Raw genomic sequence first — 20,813 nt, forward strand, 5'->3', positions numbered from 1 at the left:
TTAAATATATCTTCTGTGTCACAGGCCTCATGAATAAAAACAGATGGCACAGATACAATAATTTTGTTTGTAATCCAGACTCTGTGGTATTTCAAGACTGTTCAAGTGCCAGGATTAAGTCAGGCTGAAAAATGACATCTCCTAGATATTTGCTGATGAATTTTAATTTCTTAGGCTCTTATAACCACATGGGACCAAACAAAATCATTCTCTAACACAAGGAAAGATGACAGGTGGAGAAAAAACATGACTATTGGGTCTGGATGTGGTCTGTAACAATGAAGAAAGCAATATGAATAATTTTGTAATACGAAGCACAGTTAGCCATCCGCAAAGTCTCAGCATCATTTCTTCTACCAACATTGAACTTCTGAAGTGAAATACTTAAACTTCATTTGGTCTTAGCTTTAACACTAATATTTAGCTTTAATTCAAATTGGAATGACTTAAATACCATTTTACAACAAAATTTCTACTCACTAAAAAAAATGTTTATCATACAAACCTACAGTTAAGAATAAAACCAATCTCGTGTTCTCTTGAAGTGTGTGCTATTTTTTTTCCTGATAGTATCTTTTTTTTTTGTTTATTGCAGTAACTTTGGTTTATAACATTATAGGAATTTCAGCTGGCAGCCAGCCCTGTGGCTGAGTGGTTAAGTTTGCACTCTCTGCTTCAGCGGCCCAGAGTTTCGTTGGTTAGGATCTTGGGTGCAGACATCGTACCCCTCATCAGGTCATGTTGAGGTGGCATCCCATATAGCACAACCAGAGGCACTCACAACTACAATATACAACTATGTACCAGGGGGCTTTGGGGAGAAGAAAAAAAAAGATTGGCAACAGATGTTAGCACAAGTACCAATCTTTTAAAACAAAAAAACAAGAATTTCAGATGTATATCATTATATTTTGATTTCTGTGTTGATTACATCATGTTCACCACCCAAAGACGAACTACAATCCATCACCATACACATGTGCCTAATCACCCCTTTTGCCTTCTTCCCTCCTCACTTCCCCTCTGGTAACCACCAATCCAATCTCTGTCTCTATGTGATTCTTGTTTTTATCTTCTATTTATGAGTGAGATCATATCGTATTTGACTTTCTCCCTCTGACTTATTTCGCTTAGCATAATACGCGCAAGGTCCATCCATGTTGTCACAAATGGCCAGATTTCATTCTGTTTTATGGCTGAGTAGTGTATATACCACATCTTCTTTCTTTTAAAGATTTTATTTTATTTCTTTTTTCATTTTTTCTCCCCAAAGCCCCCCGGTACATAGGTGTATATTCTTAGTTGTGGGTCCTTCTAGTTGTGACATGCGGGACACTGCCTCAGCATGGCTCGATGAGCGGTGCCATGTCCGCATCCAGGATTCGAACCGACAAAACACTGGGCTGCCTGCAGCAGAGTGCGTGAACTTAACCATTTGGCCATGGGACCAGCCCCCTACACATCTTCTTTATTTGGTCCTTGATGGGCACCTAGGTCGCTTCCAAGTTTTGGCTGTTGTGAATAGTGCTGCAATGAACAGAGGGGGTGCATATATCTTTATGCGTTTGTGTTTTCATGTTATTTGGATAAATACCCAGCAGTGAAATAGCTGGATCATATGGTAGTTCTATTCTTAATCTTTTGAGGAATCTCCATACTGTTTTCCATATTGGCTGCACCAGTCTGCACTCCCAACAGCAGTGTATGAGAGTTCCCTTTTCTTCACATCCTCTCTGACACTTGTTATTTCTCACTGGCATGAGGTGATATCTCATTGTAGTTTTGATTTGCGTTTCCCTAATAATTAGTGATGTTGAAGATCTTTTTTTATTTTTGAGGAAGATTAGCCCTGAACTAACTACTGCCAATCCTCCTCTTTTTACTGAGGAAGACTGGCCCTGAGCTAACATCCATGCCCATCTTCCTCTACTTTATAGGTGGGACGCCTACCACAGCATGGCTTTTGCTAAGTGTAGCCATGTCCCCACCTGGGATCCAAACCGGCAAACCCCGGACTGCCAAGAAGCAGAACGTGCGAACTTAACTGCTGCGCCACCGGGCCGGCCCCCTGAAGATCTTTTAAAGTGCCTGTTGGCCATCTGTATATCTTCTTTGGGGAAATGTCTGTTCATATCTTTTGCCCATTTTTTAATTGGTTTGTTAGTTTTTTTGTTGTTGAGATGTATGAGTTCAAATAGATTCTCTGCCCCTTTGTCTCTCTCTTCTTCTTCTGGGACACCTATAAAACGGATGTTAGTGTGCTTGATAAGCAATACATAGGTCTGTGCCCAGGATCCGAACCAGCAACCCCAGGCCACCGAAGTGGAGTGTGTAAACTTAACCATTACACCACCGGGCAGGCCCCTGTCTCCAGGTATTTTTTTATTTCTCTTTTGATTTCTTCATAGACCCAATCATTGTTCTGTAGCATTTTGTTTAATCTCCATGTATGTGTGCCTTTTTTCTGATTTTCTTCCTGTAGTTGATTTCTAGTATTGTACATACCATTATGATCAGAAAAGATGCTTTGCATTATTTCAATCCTCTTAAATTTACTGAGACTTGTTTTGTGGCCTAATATGTGATCTATCCTGGAGAATGTTCCATGTGTATTTGATTAGAATGTGTATTCTGTGGTTTTTGGATGGAATGTTCTGTATATATCTACTAAGCCCATCTGGTCTAATGTGTCATTTAGGGCCAATGTTTCTTTATTTATCTTCTGTTTGGATGATCTATCCATTGGTGTGAGTGGACTGTTAAAGTCCCCTACTATTATTGTGTTGCTGTCTATTTCTCCTTTTATGTCTGTTAATAATTGCTTTATATATTTAGGTGCTCCTATGTCAGGTGCAAAGATATTTAAAAGTGTTATATCCTTCTGTTGGATTCTTCCCTTTATCATTACGTAGTGCCCTTCTTCGTCTCTTGTTACAGTTTTTGTTTTAAAGTCTATTTTGTCTGATGTAAGTATTGCTACCCCAGCTTTCTTTTCATTGCCACTTGCATGGAGTATCTGTTTCCATCCCTTCACTTTCAGTTTGTGAGTGTCTTTAGGTCTGAAGTGTGTCTCTTGTATGCAGTATATAAATGGGTCTTTTTTTTTTTTTTTTTTTTTTTTTATCCAATCAGCCACCCTATGCCTTTCAACTGGAGCATTTAGTCCATTGAAGTAGCTATTGATAAAAATATACTTCTTACCATTTTGTTACTTTTTATTCTGGGTGTTTTAGTAGCTCTTCTCTGTTCCTTTCTTCTCTTGCTCTTTTCCCTTGTGGTTTGATGGATTTCTTTAGTATTATGTTTGGGTTCCTTTCTCTTAGTTTTTTGTGTATTTATTACAGGTTTCTGGTTTGTGATTACCATGAGGTTCATATATAATAACCAACATATATAGCAATCTATATTGTTGATGGTCTCTTAAGTTTGACCTCTTGCTAACAGCTCTACTCTTTTACTCCCCTCCTTCCGTATTTTATGTTTTGGATATCATATCTAACCTCTTTTTTTGTGTGTTCCCATTAACCTCATAGAAATAGATGATTTTAGTACTTTTGTCTTTTGACCTCCATATTAGCTTTGTAAGTGGTTGATCTACTAACTTTACTGTATATTTGCCTTTCCCAGTGATTTTATTGTTTTCTTTTTGGGTCTTTTTGATAATTTTCTTATTCCAACTTGTGATCTTTTCTTTTCCACTTAAATAAGTCCCTTTAGCATTTCTTGTAAGGCTGATTTCTTGGTGATAAACCCCTTTAGTTTTTGCTTGTCTGAGTAATTCTTTATCTCTGCTTCCATTCTGAATGACAGCCTTGCCAGGTAGAGTATTCTTGGCTGTAGGCTTTTTCCTTTCAGCACTTTCAGTATATTGTGCCACTGCCTTCTAGCCTGTAAGGTTTCTGCTGAGAAGTCAGCTGATAGCCTTATGGGATTTCCTTTGTATGTAACTTGTTGCCTTTCTCTTGCAGCTCTTTTAGGATTCTCTCTTTATCTTTAATTCTTGACATTTTAATTGTAATGTTTCTTGGTGTGGGCCTCTTTGGGTTTACTTTGTTTGATACTCTCTCTGCTTCCTGTAACTGGATGTCTGTTTCCTTCCTTAGGTTAGGAAAGTTTTCAGCTATTATTTCTTCAAGTAGATTCTCTGCCCCTTTGTCTCTCTCTTCTCCTTCTGGGACACCTATAAAATGGATGTTAGTGTGCTTGATATTGTCCTAGAGATCCCTTAGACTGTCCTCATTCTTTTTAATTCTTTTTTCTTTTATTTGTTCATCTTGGGTGATTTCCTCCAGTCTTTTGCCCAGCTCGCTGATCCATTCTTCTGTATCATCTACTTGCTACTGAGTCCCTCTAGTGAATGTTGCATTTCCAGTATTGTAGTCTTCATTTATGATTGGTTCTTTTTTTTTTTTTTTTAAGAACGGCACCAGAGCTAACAACTGTTGCCAATCTTCTTTTCTTTTCTTTTTTTCTTTCTGTTTTTTCCCCCCAAATCCCCCCAGTACATAGTTGTATATTTTAGTTGTGGATCCTTCTAGCTGTGGCATGTGGGATGCCGCCTCAGCGTGGCCTGATGAGCGGTGCCATGTCCATGCCCAGGATCCGAACAAGCAAAACCCTGGGCTGCCGAAGCGGAGTGCACGAACTTAACCACTTGTCCACAGGGCCAGTCCCTGATTGGTTCTTTTTTTATATTTCCTATTCTTTGTTGAAGTTCTCATGGAATTCATCCATTCTCCCCCCAAGATCAGTGAACATCCTTATGACTATCAATTTGCACTCTTTATCAGATAGAACATTTAGCTCTGTTTAGTTCTTTTTCTTTTTTTTTAAACATTGGCACCTGAGCTAACATCTGTTGCCAGTCTTCTTTTGTTTTTTCTTCTCCCCAAAGCCTCCCAGTACATAGTTGTATATTCTAGTTGTGAGTACGTCTGGTTGTGCTATGTGGGACACCACCTCAGCATGGCCCAATGAGTGGTGTCATGTCCATGCCTGGGATCTGAACCAGCAAAACCCCAAGCCACTGAAGCAGAGTGCATGAACCCAACCATTTGGCCACAGGGCTGGCCCCTGTTTAGCTATTTTTCTGAAGATTTGTCCTGCTCACTTATTTGGAACATATTCCTTTGTCTCCTCATTTTGCCTCTTTTTCTGTGCTTATATCTATGTATTAGGTAGATCAGCTACGTCTCCCAATCTTGGAGAGGTGGCCTTATGTAAGAGATGCCTTATGAAGCCCAGCAGTGTGCTTCCCTCTCACCACCAGTTCCAAATATTCTAGGAGTGTCCCCTGTGTGGGCTACATGTGTCCTTCTGTTGTGGCAGGGTTGCTCTTGCTGCAGATGCCCAGAGAGGCTAGGCTGTCCCCTTGGCCAATTGGTGGTAATGCTCAGCTGCGTGTGGTTGCTATTATCCCTTCAGCCACTCTATCAGGTGTGGGGAGCCCTAGCACAGTTGGCTCTGAGGTCTAGTATTCCAGTTGCAGTTTTTCTGTTAAGTGAGTATGCTCCCAGGGTGGCTAGTTAGGCTCAGGGGCTTACAATTGCTCCAGGCCTCTGACTTGTAAGGCTGTTGTCAGCTCTCTCAGGAGTGCAGCTGAGTAGAGCCAGCCCCAGGCATAGACTTTGGAAGGTGGGGCTGATCCCCTACATGGCTGTTTGAGAAGCACAAGTCTGCTGCAGCTGTAAGCCCCACCACCTGCAGGCCACACACCCTGTCAACAGTGCACACACCCTGACCCACTGAAGCAGACACACTCGCCCCACTGCAGAGGCCCCCCACACTCTACTAACACAGGCCTGCACCTCATGCAAACCCTGCCCCACAGAGGCGGACCCACTCGCCTGGCTGCAAAGGTTCCAGACACCTATGCAGGCACCTATGTGCGCCCAGAAGTTTCCTGAGGGCTTGCTGTTGGGTGGGGCCAGTCCCTAGGGTGGGCTGCCTGCCCTGGCTGAGCTTGGAAGTGTGGGGCAGTCCCCTGGGCTGAAACACCAGGGGAAGAACTCTAATGGTGTCTGCCAGCATCCGTGTCAGCATGCCTGTACTAGGTCACAATAATGGCTGCCACCAATGTCTCAGTCCCTAGGGAGGTCTCATCTCTCACTGAGAGCCTACCAAGTGAGTCTCTTTTCACCAAAGGACTGTACACCTTACTTTCTGGTGATTTTAGGTTGCTTTCCCAAATGGGTGGGTTTGTGTATGGGCCCTTTAAGAGCAGGGTTTTTTGTGTTTTTTTTTTTTTTGCCTTATGTCTGATAGCTTTTCTGAGGGTATTCCCCGTTGCTGTTAGTAGGCAGCAAAGCCAGATATTATGACACTTGTCTTGGTTGTGCTGAGTCCAAAAGCTGCTTATTGTGGGACAGCTCCTCCACTCAGATCCCCTGCTCCTCCAGGAAAAGCTTCATACCTTAAGATTGCTCTCAGCTGGCAGTGAAGTACCATGGCTTGAAGGTGGCATTTTTCTTTCTAGGAAGGAGTTTCTGCCTCTTCCACCTCAGTCAGCAGTGTCCTTTGTTATGAGGGTTCTTTTTATTCAGTTTTCAGTTCTTTCTCAGGAGTAATTGTTCCAAGAGTAGTTGTAAATTTGTTGTGTCCATGGGCGATGGTGAGTTCAGAGTCTTCCTATACCACTGTCTTGACACTGGATCCTATGTGTTATTTTTATTGGGGGAAACCCTTTGAAATTCACTTACTTCACCTCTAGGAGGATTTATATCTAATAAGTATTCAATAAGTGTTACATGCTACTACTACTGCTGACATTGTTACAGAATATGGTTGGATCAAAATCAAGTCCAAATAGATGAGAGCTGAAAATTTTTTGAAAACTTAAATAATCAAGCCATAAAAAACTAGATGAAAAATAGCATTTTTGAAATCTCTAGATGGGAAAGAAATTTTAAACTTAAAAATGATAAATGAAATCAAAAGAAAAAGATCAATTGGTTTATCTGTATAAAACTACTGTACATTAAAAAACAAAAGTAAAAAGTGAAAAAACAATTTAGGGAAAATATTTCATATAGCTGGAAAGGAAAGGGGAGGTACTGAATCTGTTATAAGTCATTCAGAAAGCAAAGGGGTAGTGAAATAAGACATTCTATTGGCAACATTCTAGGGAAATAGACACGTCCATACATTATTGGTGACAGTACAGAGTAATACTAGCCCTGTGGAGTACACTTTGGCAATATCCATCAAAATTACAGATTCATTTACCCATTGATCCACTTATCCAATTCTGGGATTTATCCTACAGATACAGCTGTTCCTGAAGGAAATGACACATGTACAAGATTATGCATTGCAGTATTATTGTTTGTATTTGTAAGTAATTGGGCATAAACCAATATCCATCAATAGGAGACTATTTACATATACTGTGGTATGTCCATATAATGGAACCCTTCTAAAAAGAATAAGGAAGCTTTCTACACACTTATCTAAAAGAACTTTAAGATTATTCTACAGTGTGAATAGTGAGAATGCTATCTTTTGTGTAAGAAAAAAAGGAATAAGTTATACATGGTTAATCACATTCTTCAATACTCCTCAGTAAGATTAGATTAAGTGCAGTTTCCCACAATATCTACAAAGATACAACATCACTTGTAATAGCAAAACACTGGGAACATTCTAAAAGTCCTACAACAGTTGAATGGTAAGGCAAATTATGGTAATCCATATAATAAAATATTATTTAGCTACTAAAAATGCCATTTATGGTGAGTTTAGAATAACATAAAATGCTTAAGCAAAAATGCTAAGTAAAAAACTCATACATAATATGAATTCAACACGCAATATGGACACTAAAGAGAAATCATAAGATTATCTAAGTAATGCTCAATACATATCTCAATATCAATGGTATTTTCCGTGATAATGTAGTATATAGTTTAGTCAGATTACTTTCCAAATATCTATTAATGAGCAAAATGGGGCTACAAGAGGAAGGATGAAAATGGGTGTGGAGAGAGAGATTCTTCAGGAACAAGGGATATTGCTATATTAGGGCAGGTAAGGGTGAGAGACAATTTATGGTGAGTAGTCAGTTGGAATCATAAAGACTCTGTTCTTAGGGATAAGAGAAAACATCGAAGGGAAGGCCCCCCGCCCGCACCAAAAGGCACTAAAAGAAACATCAAGTAAGCACTTTGAAAAGTTGCCTAATATAAGTGATGCCTTTTCCTAGCCTCCAAGTTATATGACTGCCTTTCATGTTTTGTCAAGTCTCGGCTATTAACACCACCTCTTGTAGTTCTGTGTGGAGAACAGGAAAATATAGGAAAAAGCCAGACAATTAGGTAGTTTCACCATGTTTCATACACAAGTGTGACTCCCTATATACTACCAGAAGAAGCTTGATCCTGAGGTCTTTTCTGCCCCAAGGGCTGGGTATGGTTTGAATTAGCAAAAATGGTGTGCAAATTCAAAAGATGTAAAGATTATAGCATTATAACTGACTTACAAGAAGGGAAAGCTATTTACAAGAAAGCATGTGGTTGTGAGGGGGGAACAAAGAAAAGGGATAGATACTTTTAAATATAGTCATGCGCCACATAATGACATTTTGCTCATATATATGTTATATATGATATATACATATATATGGAATAAAATACATATAGAATGATATATATATCTATGATAGATCAATTGATTGAAAAATCAGTGAACAAAGCAAACAAAAGTCCTTGCTCTGATGAGCTTAGATTCTAACACAGGGCAAGAGATAATAGACAGCAAATATAAATGATATGGTGCATTTGCACATGATAAGTGCTATGGGTAAGGTGGATTGGGAGTACAGGCAGGTGAGGGGTATTTTAAATAGGGTAGTCAGAGATTGCTTCAGTGAGGAAGTAGTGACTAGATAAAGACTTGAAAGAGATGAGGGAGTTGAGCCTTGCAAATATTAAGAGGAAACACATTCTAGGCAGATAGAAGAGCCAGTACAAAAGCCCTAAGAAGGAATGTGCCTGGTACATTTCAAAATAGCAAGGAGCTCGGTGTGGCAGAACAAGCAAGCAATGGAGCAGGCAGTTCAAAATCAGGTCAGAGAGGCAATGAGGGATGGAGACAGATCTTGTGGGATCTTACAGGCCACTCTAAGAATTTAGCGGAGGGTTTGCTTGTTTACTTCCTCCTGCACCAATACACATAAGATCAAGAACAAGAGGGAAGAGAAGGGGAAAGACCAGACAGCCTAGCCAGGGCAGGGATAACATTAAGGGCTGTGTCCTGCAGAAGGGAGCAAGAGATCACAGAAATGATCATCCACAGTAAGGAGAAGAGATGCCTTTTTTGGACTAAGTGTGGTAGAGCCCACTCAAGAGCTGATTATGCTCATCTCTTAGCAACTCTGCCTTCATGACTTCACATTTGTAGGCTAAAATTGATGGGAGTATTTACCCCATGGAAAATGGAAAACACCACAAATCAGGCACTTTTTTCTTGGTGAGTGGTTTAGCTGCATGCAAAAACTCTTCCTCAGAGACTGATGGATAACTAGGAGAAGCTGGCTGTACCCTCAGACACACACTGTGGGAAGACAAAGGAAGATGAAGTCCCCAGTGGCCTAGAGCCTCCTTTCTGTTAATCAACAAGAAAGTTACATCAATTGCTTGGAGAAAAAATGGCATGAGCCTGAAATAACTTGTGCAGGTGGAGACTGAGCCTAGCCTCGCATGAGAAAGTAAACAAAGGAACTGTTATGCAAATACAAGGAGAGTCAAGTTTAAACGGACCACAAAGGCTAAATCTGCATAAATTTCTCTCCTTTCTCTAACTTTCATTTATTTGGAAGTGTGAGAAAAATAACATCTCCAGACAGAAGGATTTTGAAGGTTTATATGCTGGTCTTTGAAGAAAAAGTTTACAAGAAGGCAAGAGAATTTAAAGTCATGGGGAAAGGCATACTCTAGGGTCAAGGATAGAGGAATACAGTGAAGCCAAGAGGAGTCTAATATGTAAAATATTAAGTGATGTGGCATAAAAAGTATTCAGTTCCACTATAAATGCCTAATGATTACTCAGAATGTAGTCTTTGATAATTTAGTGTTTAAAAAGATAATTTTCTGAGTTAAAATTATTACTTTTTTCTTCTTTAGACAAGACAACTTCAGAGAGTACTTCTCTCGATGCTGCCTACAAGTGCTTGCTGGCTGCCTTGGTGCCCTAGGGTGAGTTGTTTTGGTTAGGTACTCAGTGCCTTAGCTGCAGGCACTTTCTTGTTGCCTTCGGCTAAGTGGAAACTTTGTAAGGTCTGTAGTTTTGAAACAAGATGGAATTCTTTCAAGTTTGTATCCTAGGACACTTAAGAACCCAGATTTGACTTCACAGGATGGTAATGCATAAAATCAAGAGCTCATGAGGTTAAATTTCGGGAAAGCCCTCTTGGATGCAAGACAAAGGCGGGGTGAAAAACGAAAACAAAAGTAGCCCGAGTTAGAGAGGTCACTTGATTTACTCTCTGCACTCAAGACTGCTCCTCTCTGCTCACTGAAACAGGTTGGTTTTTTCTTTCTTTTCTCATTGTGACTTGAATATGACTTTTTTTTTTTAAAGGCTAAAGACTTTGTATATGCTTTAAAGTCTAAATGTTTACATGTGTAAAAAAGAGGTATTTGAAAGAGCCATACACTATAACCTTAAAACAAAAATCTGAATATAGCAAGACAGTATTATTTTAATATCATTACTTACCTATAATACTTTGTTAACGAGAAAATAGGTTTTGCTCTACCATTTTTTTCTGCTTTGTTTTACAAAAACACAATTTTTTTTGTTCTCGTAATTATAAAGGTATTTAAATGTCTTTCTATGTATCTGCCAGAAAGATCATTTCTGAAAATGATTTCCATTCCTATTCCTATTTACTCCCATTTTTAGTAAGACTAATTCTTATTTAAAAATACCCTGCCTTACTATCTTATATTATTTGGCTATATTATCCCTTATCATCAGGTTCAAGATTTCTGTGATGAAAGAGAAGAAAGAACAAAGTTCATATTGTGTTAATAATTAATGCATAAGAAAATGAAGACCAGATTAGTCTTTCAGATTGGAACTTTTCAAATAAATTTAAGGATAAAAATAGTCATTTTAAATTGTTGGCACCTGGTTTTTACATAATGAAAGCAGTTATTCTATGTGGAATCTTTCCTCAAGGGGCCTTCTTTACTTTGCTTTACTCATCCAAAAAGGGTTAGCAGGTGTAAGAATATTCTTTTGAAAGTGTACCATAAGTTGGCACACTGTTTTGAAAATAATATTTTTATTAATGATCCTGTAAGAATATTTGAGATTCTTCCAAGGACAAAAATAACCAAAGGGAGACAGAAAGGCTAAGGACAAAGGAAAACAAAACTCAGCACTACAAGAAAAACATTGAAAGTCCTTATTAGATACATTTTAACACTTGTGAATTCTGTGCAAACTTATCTTAATACTACACAGTGTTAATAGCCAATACAGTAAAATAACGTAACAATGAGACAGAGATTCCTGGTATACCAGCTATCCATTCTAGACTAAGAGCTTTATACCTGCCAGTACAACCTTTAGCTTGACAAATATTTACTGAGCAGCCAGTGTGTGCCAGGTACTCTAGAAGATATTAACTACAAACATAAATCCAAAAGGTCATACTCTTAGGGAACTTAGAATGTAGAGGGAAAAGGTAGTCTTGGAAGCACATCTCTTCCATAGGATGAGGTCAGTTGTCTGCGAGGTAGGTAGATAATAACTACTGAATCAAGAAGTCTTCTGGGGAGACAACATCCAAGTTAAGTGAGTAGGAACTGGCCCTTCAAGGGAAGGGCAGGAAATAGAATATTAAAGGAACAGAATGAGTAATGACAGAGACGTGCTGCAGCATGTGTGTGCCAGCAAACTGCTGGCAAATCGATTACAGCACGGTTACTGCTTATGGTGCGGGAAGCATGGTGGAGAGAGATAGCAGGAACCCTGGGTAGGACCACATTATGGAGGGAGGCTTGGGTACCATGCTAAGAAGCTTGGATTGTATCTCTCAGGTGAAGAGATTTGTGTCTTTCGGTTAAGGAGCTAAGCAGGAAAGTGACAGACTGGCACATTAGAGATATAGTACTCTGGTGGCAGTAAGAAAAATGTTTTTGACAAGGAGGTGGTAAGGAGAAATAAGAACAGTAGGATACCAGTTAGGAAGATATTTTTGTAGGCCAGGTAAGAAAGAATTATGGTCGAATTGTGTGGATGTGTCAAAGAGCACAGATTAAAAGGAAGAGAGAGATTTGAAATGTATTTGGAAGGTAAAATCAGAATTTAGGGGCTGACAGGAAATCAAGGATGAAGGTAAGAGAGAAGTCAAGGATGGTGGAGGCTTAAGGCTTAGGTGACTAGTGGAATGGCTGCTACCGAAGAGGAGTATACAATGAAGATGTAGTGACAGGTTTTGGAGGGAAACTAACTAGAGGAGACTTTGTTTTATAAAAGCCAACTAATGAATTAAGTATAAATGCTGAGATAATTTATTTAACTTGTTTTAAAAAATTATAAATAAATAACATAAAAATAAAATAAATTATTTTATTTACATGAATTTATTTAAATAAATAAAATAACATTTAATTTTTTTTAAGATTTGTGCTAAGCTAACAGCTGTTGCCAGTCCTTTTATTTTCTTCTCCCCAAAGCCACCCTAGTACATAGTTGTATATTGTAGTTGTGGGTTCTTCTAGTTCTGCTACGTAGGACACCACCTCAGCTTGGCTTGATGAGCGGTGCTAGGTCTGCACCCAGGATCCGGACCAGAGAACCCAAGGCCGCTGAAGCAGAGCACGCAAACCTAACCATTTGGCCATGGGGCTGGCCCCAAAGTAATTTATTTTAATGTTTTCTTTATTGTTGATATACAGTCATGCACCACATGACAACATTTTGGTCAACAATGGACCACATACACAACAGTGGTCCCATAAAATGAGTACCATACAGCCTAGGTGTGTAGTAGGTTATACCATCCAGGTTTGTGTAAGTGCACTCTATGATCACACAGTAACGAAATCACCTCACAACACTTTTCTCAGAACACATCCCTGTTGTTAAGTGATGCATGACTGTACTGCATAAGAATCACAAAGTTCTATATGTAAAAATTATAACATTTTTTATTCCTTTTAGTTGAAATCTGACTAAATTTTCATATTTTAAAGACTAATTTTACATAAAAGTCTTTCCTTTTATTTGGAGTTAAATGATTCAGTAAATTCCCCAGTGTATTGTTTTTATCTTCCCCATGTAAATCCCAGCTCCTGCACACAGACTTGTTAAAACAAAGGACGAAGAACTGATCTTGGGGACATACTCCAGTGTGGCTTCCATTAGAGTTTCAAAGAGTGGCAGATTCAGGCTCATGTATTTTATGGCAACAATCTATTCTCTAGTAAAAGAACAAAACATATGCAAGCTAAAAACTGTTTCCTTTTAAGCAATATTAAAATGAATATCCTATATTCTTCTTGCCATTTAGATAGGAGGCATGGCTTTGGAACACAACCAGTCAACAGACTACTATTATGAGGAAAATGAAATGAACAACACTCACGACTACAGTCAGTATGAAGTGATCTGTATAAAAGAAGAGGTCAGAAAATTTGCAAAAGTTTTCCTGCCTGCCTTCTTCTCAGTAGCTTTCATCATTGGACTTGCAGGCAATTCCACAGTAGTGGCGATTTATGCCTATTACAAGAAGCAAAGAACCAAAACAGATGTATACATCTTGAATCTGGCTGTGGCAGATTTACTCCTTCTATTCACTCTGCCTTTCTGGGCAGTTAATGCAGTTCATGGGTGGGTTTTAGGGAAAATCATGTGCAAAGTCACTTCAGCCTTGTACACAGTCAACTTTGTTTCTGGAATGCAGTTTCTGGCTTGTATCAGCATAGACAGATATTGGGCAGTAACTAAAGCCCCAAGTCCATCAGGAGTGGGAAAACCATGCCGGCTCATCTGTTTCTGTGTCTGGATGGCTGCCATCTTGCTAAGTATACCTCAGCTGGTTTTTTATACAGTAAATCACAAAGCTAGGTGCATTCCCATCTTTCCATACCACCTAGGAACATCAATGAAAGCATCGATTCAAATGCTGGAAATCTGCATTGGATTTGTAATACCCTTTCTTATAATGGGAGTGTGCTACTTTCTCACAGCAAGGACACTTATCAAGACGCCAAACATTAAAAAATCTCGACCCCTCAAAGTTCTGCTCACAGTGGTTATAGTTTTCATTGTCACTCAGCTGCCTTATAACATTGTCAAGTTCTGCCAAGCCATAGACATCATCTACTCCCTGATCACCGACTGCGACATGAGCAAACGCATGGATGTTGCCATCCAAGTCACAGAGAGCATTGCACTCTTCCACAGCTGCCTCAACCCAATCCTGTATGTTTTTATGGGAGCCTCTTTTAAAAACTACATTATGAAAGTTGCCAAGAAATATGGGTCCTGGAGAAGACAAAGACAAAATGTGGAGGAGATTCCTTTCGATTCTGAAGATCCCACAGAGCCAACCAGTACTTTCAGCATATAAATATAAAACTGCTCTATCTCTCGCTTCAATACACATGAATGATCTTCTCCCTCAGATAAAACATCTGCATTATTCTGAAACTCAAATCTCAAACACGGTGGTGGCAGCTTATAACAAAGAAGAGGTTAAGGTGAGGAAGGAGGAAGGAAAGAATCCAAGAAGAAGAAACAAAATCATAAATGCACAAAACATGAAAATTAAAATTAACAATACGGAAAATAGTAGTCACAGGCATAAATAATAAAAACACTATAAGTTAGGTCATCTAAAAAAGATTAATAAAGAAGCTTATATTAAGGGGCATTTATAATTGTTTTAAATTATAAAAAACAATATCCTTACATAATTTTTAGTGCTTTAAGAACTATGCAGCAAAATTCAATCTATCGGGTTTTTTCCCCCTTTCTTAATTTGTAAGTGATTTCATAAAACTCCAGAAAGAATAGCAATTAACAATCAAGTAAATACACAAGAAAGCTTTTCTGGCCCTTTTAGTACATTCCTGGTAAGTTTCTAAACACCTAATTTGTTCCATCATGGCAACTTTCCTTAGTAACAAACTACTTACCCTGTTACATTTATCATGTATACTCTAGAAGCAATCCTCAGAAAATTATATTTATCTAGGTTCCAGTTTTTATAACTTCCTAAAGGGTTTATTCATTTCTGTGAGTCTGTTACTGAAGGTTGACAAACAATATATTTTCCTATGTATAAAGACTCTTTTTGTCACTTAAATACTTATATTTTTAAGCAATGAAAATATGTACTACAGTAAATTATTTTTGGTAACATGTACAGCTTATCTCTTTAAAAACAATCATATATAAATTATTATAAGCTATGCAATATGCCCCTATTAAAATTTAATTTTGATAGAAATTACGGTGGTCAAAAATAGTGTGCACTAACGTGAATTGTATCTCTCACAAAATGTAAAAAAAAAAAGAAAGATGTTTTCTACTCTTCAAATAAACATCACCTAATCAAGATATGTTATTTTAAAATTATTTTTCTTTTTATCAACTATTTCTAAATTTGAAAATGCTTTCAAAGCAGAATTTAAAGAACTGTGATCATGACACTAATAACTGTATCATATTATTCTAGCACAGCATCTGACAGAAAGGGTCAATCTGAATACTCACCACTGCTCCACCATTTCTTGCCATTAATTACATAGCTGTCCCCATCTCGTTGGATGCTACATTCAATATTTGTAGCATCACTTGAAGCTACATCCGGCTCTATGAATAAGCAGAGGCTGAATTTACAGGCAGGCAGATACCATCAGTTTACAAAAGAGACTTAGATAAGGAAATGTGAACTCTTTGAGGACACAGGCATGTTTGTTTTTTCGTCTTCCTATCCTTCTCCCCTTCCACCCTGGTTCTCCCATAATCTACACATAGTAGACAGTTAGTAATGTGCATTGGAAGAATGAATAAATGAAGTATTTAGAGCACTGGGGCTCAGCAATCTGTATTGTTTTCTTGGCTTCCTCATTGATATATGACTTAGGATACAACTCACTCTCTCCAACCATCAAAAGTAGATTAAAAATATTGTTTTTTACCTCCCACAATGGAAAGCTGTACTAAGTATTTGCAAGCTAGATTTTCCCACCATATAGTTTACTATCTTAAACAATTTCTAAGTGTGCCTTGCAAATTCTCTCAGGAATGCTTTCACCAATTTGTTTGTTTTGCATTTATAGAGCCTGCTCAATGGTTAACATCTTCAGAACGTTTTCTGTGGGATGCCCTGACACGACTGCCTTATTGCATGGCATTTCAGAACTTACAGGCTAGTTCTCAATGATAGTAATCTGTACTTGTTAACATGCTGCTCTTTCAAATCAGTCCTTCGGATATTTCACGTGTTCTATTTCTAAAACTACAGATCCGGTCCTTTAGAAAGGGAGCTGTGTACTCCACTTATTTTGTAACCTCCAATTAGTGCTTTGTAGACAACACACCATACTGCAGGTGTTCAATAAATGCCTCATACTGATTTAAATGGAGGTCAGTTTTGCTCTTATAAAGGTATTCAATGTTATAGAAGAACATAAAACCTGGCCAAAATTATGGCCAGATGAAATTTAGCTTAATTCTAAACTCAATTATAAAATGATGACTTTGTCCTCTGAAGAATTCATAATCACTGTTTCCTATGTACAAATGGTACCAAACCCATTTTTATTAACATGCTCCTGGTTTCATTTCCCTACATGATTATTATTTGAGCTGTATGACTAGCATTGGTGAAAGTTCTATTCTTCTGGGTTTATGGCAGAGCTAAGTATTTTGTAGGTATCAATATAAAATTACCACAAAGATGAATATTTCACACATAAGGGCAAAAAAGATCTTAAATATCCATAGATGACAATTTTAGAAATGCAAGTTAAAAGATTATGAAACTAAGCTTACTTTGCTGCTAACGCCTAAAGCAGGCTACCAGAAAACATCACCTGGTGTCCTCCCAAAGCGGAGGACAATTTTATTCTGCACATTTAAAAATGCCAAAATTTAAAACTGGGTTCAAAACAAACACATCCACATTTCTGGCCATGAGCATGGAACACAGAGCCATAACCCACAATTCTTCAGCTCACCCATTTTTACCCCGGGATGACTGACTGTACAGGGGGAGGACAGTGATGTGCTTTTACCTGTCATACAGAAGCAGGAGGCAATGCTCCCTTGAAGAAGAGGCTCAAGCCACTGCTGCTTCTGCTTTTCACTTCCATACAGGTGGAGCACCTCCATGTTCCCTGTGTCTATACATAATAAGAAAAAGCATTTGTTTTGCGTTTAAAAATTTACTAGTATGAAATCTAAACTTTATGTAGATAATACAGATATGCATCTTTTTAAAGCAAACGTTTGCTAGCAAAAATATTTTGAAACATAATAGTAAATATAATTCACAATAAAGGTATGCCATAATTAGTCACCAGTACACGGCATTTGCTGCACATTTATTCAACTTGTTGGAATCCCAGATGCTTGTCCACTTCATCCCAATGAAGCATGGCTCTTATGAGCTCTAACTCGATTAGGACTGAGGAAAACAATTTACCGGCCTAAGCTTTGCCTGCCGTCTTGCAAATATGCTCTGCTAGGAGTGACTGCAGTGCTCCTGGAGAGCAATCAACATTATGTATTCTACTGAGACTCCACCTTGAGACTCTTTTTCCTCAAACACACTCTGTGCTTTCCAACTTCCACACGTTTGCTTGGGCCAGGCCTTCTCTCAAGTGAAATTCTACCGGTCCTTCCTAAGTCAATTTCTGCTTCTGAGTCCCCTCCATTGTAAAGACTCTCCAATTATCCAGTCAGAAATATCTCCCTCCTCTGAACTCACAGAGTAATCATTGTCTGTTTACTTCTAACATTGCTCTTACTTTTGTGCACCTCATACCATCTAGACAAGGTACCATACCATCTAGGTCATATCTGAAGGATGCTGAGCACAGAATCCCTGCCCTGGATGGAAATGACAGCAGATAACTTCAAAGACTCTCTCCAGTCCTCAGAGGGCATTGTTCAGAACACGCTACACTGTAGTATCTATCACTCTCAAGTAAAAAAGGATGCTTCATGGGGCCGGCCCAGCTGCACAATGGTTAAGTTCGCACGTTCCACTTGGGCAGCCGGGGTTTACTGGTTCAGTCCGGGATCCTGGGTGCAGACCTATGCACCACTTGGCATGCCATACTGTAGCAAGAGTCCCACATATAAAGTGGAGGAAGACGGGCATGGATGTTAGCTCAGAAGAGGCGGATTGGTGGCAGATGTTAGCTCAGGGCTAATCTTCCTCAAAAAAAAAAAAAGCTTCATGTCTGCTGTGGAACAAAATGCTCCAGACGCCTCTCTCTGATTTTCATTCCTATCAAATTTCTAAAAATACTATCTAAAATCTTTCCCTTGAATAATGATTACTTAGAAGATTTGGGGGAAGAATTTTTCAATACTACCTCTTTAAGGATTGTCACTGAAATGCCTATGAAAATTGTGTTAAGTCTAAGTCAAGTCTCTCAAAATATGTTTGTACTATGTTCAAAAATGCACAAAATTCCTAGGAGATTAAACACAAGCTTAAAATTCTTTTTGACTGACGGAGAAAATGAAACCTGAGTTATAATTAATGAACTTTATTTTTTTTTTGCTTGTTTTAAATTCCCTGTTTCTTGTTATAGTTCACATGAGGTAAATATTGAAGAAAAACTTTCCAAAAATTACCAGTTTATTCTGAGAAGCTGGCAAAACGAAGCTATCATTTACGAGTTGGGGAAAAAAAGCCCAGACAAATTACTTCAATCAAAAAAATTTTTCTCCAAAATCAGCCAACAGCCTCCAAATTTTCCAGTAATAGCTTTAGAATTAAAATTGCTGTTTTCAACATTCCAACATACAATATTGCCTGACTTACTGAAGGGCAAAAAAACAAAACAAAAGACAAACTGGAAGACTACATATGTTTCCCATAAGCTTTTATAACTCTTTGGGAAATAATTTGGTTAGCTTGAGCAGAAATTCATCTTTTATACTTAAGAAACCTCCCTAAGTGTTTGGCAGGCATCAGTGACATTCCCTTCTTTATCTGTCTTGAAAATGCTCCAAACACAACGCCCCAACGCCGTCATGAAGATATCTCCTCTACAAAGAGAAAATGCCTAGTTTTTTACTTACAGTTTTACCCATCTTGTTTGCTGAGGAGAGTTGCTTATCATACTTTGGTCAATGAAAATGTATTTCCCTGGCCAATTTTAAAATTTCAGCAGTTTGGTGATCTTTTTGAGATAGTACAACTGATAGACTCGTGAAATTTTAATACCAGCGAAAAGTCCATGACCATCTAGTGAAAAGTGAGTTCATAGGTCAAATGGAGAAATAGTGGCAGAGCTGCGTCTGCAAAGGATGTCTTCTATAACATTATTTTTCATATGACCCATTAGTATGTCATGAAATCAATTTAATGGAACATGGCTAGCATTCTCTAAAAAATGAAATAGATCAAAATTGAATACAGTAGATTGGACTCTGGAAAATACCTGAACGCGCTGCATGTAGTAAGGGAAACTATTGTTTCACGAAGCCTCTTTTCAGCAATATGTAAGTCTCTCTCTGCCTCTCCATCCATCCATCTATCCATTATCCATGAACACAAACATACAACTACATATGCTACATAGTGGGTCACAATACAGTATAAAATATATTTCTTACTATAGGTACCAATAAAAAAAGTTTTAAAAGACTAGCAGTTCTCTTTTCACAAAATTATGCTACCTATGTAGCATGATGCAATAGCTTCACACAATGAAATCTTTAGAAACAGGGAATAGAGTTCACTTTTACAATAGCCTCATTGTTGGGCTCAAATGTAGCAGAGTGGTAAATTGATACATCAGTGTTTTGAAGAGGGAAAACTACATCAAGAACAAGTTCAACCACCATCAGAGGTTTATGATCTATATTAATAGTTCCAAAGAAATGAGAGTCAAAGTCCATTGTGGAAACACTTTGCTGCACAACCAGATTATGTTTTCTCTCAGACATCCAATATACCTCTTTTTGGCAGTTCCTTGCTTCCTTCACTCTTTTTGGGAGAGCTTTAGCACCAGGGCCATACAATAAGCACAAAAGGCAATGCCGAGGCCTAACTCATGCAGGGACATTAGAGGATATCGTACCATCATCCTTCGACTACAAATCAAATGCTAGCCCTTAACTGGCAGCATCAGAATAAGGAGAGTAACTTGGAAAAAAACAAGCACAAAAGACATTCCCAGGGTCTACCCTAGACCTACTTGACAAATTGAAAATGGCAAGCAATAGGATATATTGGAGTATATGAGGAAGCCATTTGGTGTAAACCTAATTCGGCCTGACAGTTTTTTCCAAACAGGCCTGACTGTGGCCGTTGAGCACGCATTGTATATCTGCTTTAAAACATTTCCTATGGTAAGAAAAAATAGCCTTAAGATAAAGGTGCAACTTCCCCCCACATTGGCATTTCCTTAAGGATAAGCATCTTTCCTTAGGCTAGGAACTGATTGCTGTGCTCACCTTTGACCACCCAGCTCACCTGTGACCACCCAGCTCAAGACAGCAGAACTGCCACCCTGCTGTGTTCACCGAGACAGCAGACCTACCTGCTGTTTCCATCAATCACTGTGCCAACAGAGCAGTCTCCCAACTATTGTAAAAGGGACATTTCAATC

The 20,813-nt window shown here is 38.5% G+C and overlaps 2 protein-coding genes across 5 annotated transcripts in view; one reads left to right on the forward strand and one right to left on the reverse strand.

Annotated features, from left to right (window-relative positions):
• Window positions 1-20,813, forward strand: part of ACKR4 (atypical chemokine receptor 4) — a 92,917-nt gene that overhangs the window by 37,960 nt on the left and 34,144 nt on the right. For 2 of the 3 annotated variants that reach the window (XM_070576057.1, XM_070576056.1), the window contains exon 1: window positions 10,402-10,518. Coding sequence is in view for 1 of the 3 variants with exons in the window: in XM_070576054.1 (XP_070432155.1) it covers window positions 13,529-14,581 (1,053 nt within the window). In the remaining 2 variants the exon portion in view is untranslated. Of the gene's footprint in view, window positions 1-10,118; window positions 10,191-10,350; window positions 10,519-13,519; window positions 16,052-20,813 lie in introns of those variants that run through there. The other variant, XM_070576054.1, reaches the window with a different exon arrangement.
• ACAD11 (acyl-CoA dehydrogenase family member 11) overlaps window positions 1-20,813 on the reverse strand; it is an 84,312-nt gene that overhangs the window by 22,020 nt on the left and 41,479 nt on the right. For both annotated transcript variants that reach the window (XM_070576052.1, XM_008534397.2), the window contains exons 12-13: window positions 17,256-17,363; window positions 15,730-15,828 (exon numbers count right to left, since the gene is read on the reverse strand). In XM_070576052.1, the coding sequence (XP_070432153.1) occupies window positions 15,730-15,828; window positions 17,256-17,363 (207 nt within the window). The remainder of the gene's footprint in view (window positions 1-15,729; window positions 15,829-17,255; window positions 17,364-20,813) is intronic.

Source organism: Equus przewalskii, chromosome 15 (genome assembly GCF_037783145.1).
Source record: "Equus przewalskii isolate Varuska chromosome 15, EquPr2, whole genome shotgun sequence".
NCBI lineage: Eukaryota > Metazoa > Chordata > Mammalia > Perissodactyla > Equidae > Equus > Equus przewalskii.